The sequence below is a fragment of the Phoenix dactylifera genome, chromosome 11 (genome assembly GCF_009389715.1).
Source record: "Phoenix dactylifera cultivar Barhee BC4 chromosome 11, palm_55x_up_171113_PBpolish2nd_filt_p, whole genome shotgun sequence".
Classification (NCBI taxonomy): Eukaryota; Viridiplantae; Streptophyta; class Magnoliopsida; order Arecales; family Arecaceae; genus Phoenix; species Phoenix dactylifera.
The window spans coordinates 23,302,109-23,305,373 of NC_052402.1; the positions used below are offsets into that span (position 1 = coordinate 23,302,109).

General features: G+C 46.6%; 1 protein-coding gene across 1 annotated transcript; it reads right to left on the reverse strand.

Moving 5' to 3' along the window:
• Nucleotides 1–1,303: 1,303 nt before the first annotated feature.
• LOC103699881 lies at nt 1,304–2,968 on the reverse strand. The gene has a single exon (XM_008781876.2). The coding sequence runs from the start codon at nt 2,966–2,968 to the stop codon at nt 1,304–1,306; it is 1,665 nt and encodes a 554-aa protein (XP_008780098.2).
• Between the last annotated feature and the right edge of the window lie 297 nt (nt 2,969–3,265).

A 3,265-nucleotide genomic window follows, 5' to 3' on the forward strand; every position in this document is an offset into this window, starting at 1 on the left:
TCAGTGTCGGTTGTATCCTTAGAGTGGCCAGTAGACTTTTTGTAGTTTGTACAATTACTTCAACCTGCAGCTTATCAAGATCCTTCTGAACCTGTGGCTGGGTGGTGAGTAGTGCAGATGAACTTACTGCTGACTTTCTGCTTAGAGCGTCAGCCACCACATTAGCTTTGCCTGGATGATATTTGATATCCAAATCATAGTCTTTCAGGAGTTCCAACCATCTTCTTTGCCGCATATTCAGTTCTTTCTAAGTGAATATGTACTTTAAACTCTTATGGTCAGTGTACACTTCACAATGCTCTCCATAAAGGTAGTGCCTCCAGATTTTCAGGGCAAAGACCACTGCAGCTAACTCCAGGTCGTGGGTTGGATAATTCTGCTCATAGGGCTTTAGCTGTCTAGAGGCATAGGCTACTACCTTGCCATTTTGCATTAATACACAGCCTAGCCCGGTTTTGGAAGCATCACTATAAATAGTAAATTCTCCATTTGTGGATGACAGAGTTAAAATTGGAGCAGATACTAACCTCTGTTTTAACTCCTGGAAGCTCTTCTCACAACTACTGTCCCAGATAAACTTGGCCCGTTTTTTGGTTAATCGGGTCAAGGGAGTGGCTATTTTGGAAAATCCTTCCACAAACCGTCGGTAATACCCGGCCAGTCCCAAAAAGCTTCTAATTTCTTTGACATTGGTGGGATGAGGCCAATCCACCACTGCTTCTATTTTCTTAGGGTCTACTGACACCCCATCCCCAGAGATCACGTGACCAAGGAATGCCACGCTGCTCAACCAGAACTCGCATTTGCTCAGCTTGGCATATAACTTTTTCTTCTGAAGGGTTTGTAGTACCATTCTTAAATGAACTTCGTGCTCTTCCCTGCTCCTTGAGTAAATCAGTATATCATCAATAAAGACTATCACAAACTGATCTAAATTCTGCTTGAAGACTCTGTTCATTAAGTCCATAAAAGCAGCTGGAGCATTGGACAGTCCAAATGGCATAACCAGAAATTCATAATGCCCATACCTGGTTCGGAATGCAGTCTTTGGCACGTCATCAGGCTTGATTTTTAACTGATGGTAACCGGACCGCAAATCTATCTTGGAGAAGACTTGGGCACCTTGCAGCTGGTCAAACAGGTCATCGATCCGGGGCAGAGGATATTTGTTCTTTATGGTTATCTTGTTCAGTTCCCGGTAATCGATGCACAGCCGCATGCTCCCATCCTTCTTTTTTACAAACAGTACTGGAGCTCCCCATGGAGACACACTGGGTTGAATAAACTTTTTATCCAAAAGTTCTTATAATTGTGTCTTCAATTCTCTGAGCTCAGCAGGGGCCATTCGATAAGGAGCCTTGGAGATAGGTCCTGCTCCAGGGGTGAGGTCTATAGTGAATTCGACCTCTCGATCAGGGGGTAGTCCCGGTAACTCTTCAGAAAAAACATCCGGATATTCTCTGACTACTGGAATATCTTCTAGTTTGATTTTCTTTTGGGTATCCGTGACACATGCCAGGTAAGCCGTGCACCCCTTTCTGAGTGCTCTAACGGCTCGCAAGGCAGAAATGAAATGCAGTGTCGGCTTACATTGAGGGGGTGTATCGTCATTCTGAAAGAAGAATTTTGGTTCCCCTGGCATCCGGAATACCACTTTCTTATGGTAACAATCAATATGGGCATGATACTGGGACATCCAATCCATCCCCAAAATGATGTCAAAATCATGCATGTCCAGCTGTAGAAAATTTGCTTCTAATTCTTTTCCTCCCAACTGAATTATGCAGTTTTTGTATTTAGTGTCAACTATCACTGTCTCTTGAAGGGGTGTGGCAACATGCAATGGTTCTATTTTCTCAGATGTGCAGTGCAACTGTTTGGAAAAACTAACTGACACGAAGGAATGTGTGGAACCAAAATCAAATAGAATAGAGGCATCAATCAAATTAACTGGCAGTGTACCTGTCACCACTTGGTCGCTCGCACTGGCGTCCTGGCGAGTCAGTGCGAATACTCGGGGGGTGTTACTTGGCTTCTGGCCCTCGGTTGCAGGAGGTCTGGGTGCCCTCTTTGGGCAGTCATGTGCCATATGTCCGAGTTGCCCGCATGTAAAACAAGCCCCAATTTTCTTCAGACAGGGCCCACTGTGATGCTTGCCGCAGCTAGGGCAACCTCGGTTCTGTCTTTTCTTAATCATAGACCCCTTGATGCCCTTGGGCCTACTGCTCTGTCCTCCTGCTGGCCTGGCCTTCATCAGATCATTTCTTTCCAAGTCAGGCCTCATCAAGTCGGCCTCAACCTTCAAGGCTCGGTCCAGCATGTCTCTGTAGCAAGTGAATAGGTGAGAAGATATCCGGGATCTGATCCTGTACCTCAGCCCCTGCTCAAACCGGCTTGCCTTACTCCTTTCATTGTCCATGAACTGGGGGCAGAACCGGCCCAGTTCGTTGAATTTGCTGGCATACTGTAGGACAGACATCTGCTCGGATTGCGTCAGTGTCAAAAATTCATCTTGTTTCATCTGGCTCATCGAGTTCGGGAAATACTTTGTATAGAACAGCCTCGTGAAGTCCCTCCAGGTTATCCTGCTGGCGGGGTATGCGGGCTCCATGGTCGTCCACCAAAACTCGGCGCTTCTCTTCAGCTGGGGAATGGCTAGTCGGACCTTCGTTTCTTCGGGGAACTGGAGTGCTTGGAACATCTTCTCCATATCCCGAATCCATGTCTCGGCCGCTATCGGGTCCGGTCCACCATCAAATACTGGTGGGTGCAATCGTTGGAACCTCTCATAGTAAGAGCTGGTTGGTTGTATGGTAGCTAGCTGTATCTGCTGCTGCTGCTGGAGGAGCTGCGCCATCAGCTGGTACACTCCAGCTAGATCCGCGCTACCTGCCCTAGAGCGTGGTGTATCCGGGGACTCGGATCGGTAGCTAGGATCTGGGGACGGTGCCCTCCTATCATCCTCCATATCTTATAGTGTTTACTGCAACCAAAATTCAAAGTAAGATCAATATACCCTAATAAGTCTCAACACACTTAACTACCCGTTAACCCCGATTTTTATTGTTATGTTCTTGTTAGTCCTAAGGCTCTGATACCACGAAATGTCACGCCCCGGATCCGGATCCGTGACACGGCTGTGCTATTGCCGACTACTGCCCACAATAGCACGCAACCTCGTACATGGTCAACAGGTAGTCAAAAGCAGTCAAACTTACATATATCAAAAAGAAGGTATTACAACGTACTGGTTCATATAAAGTAC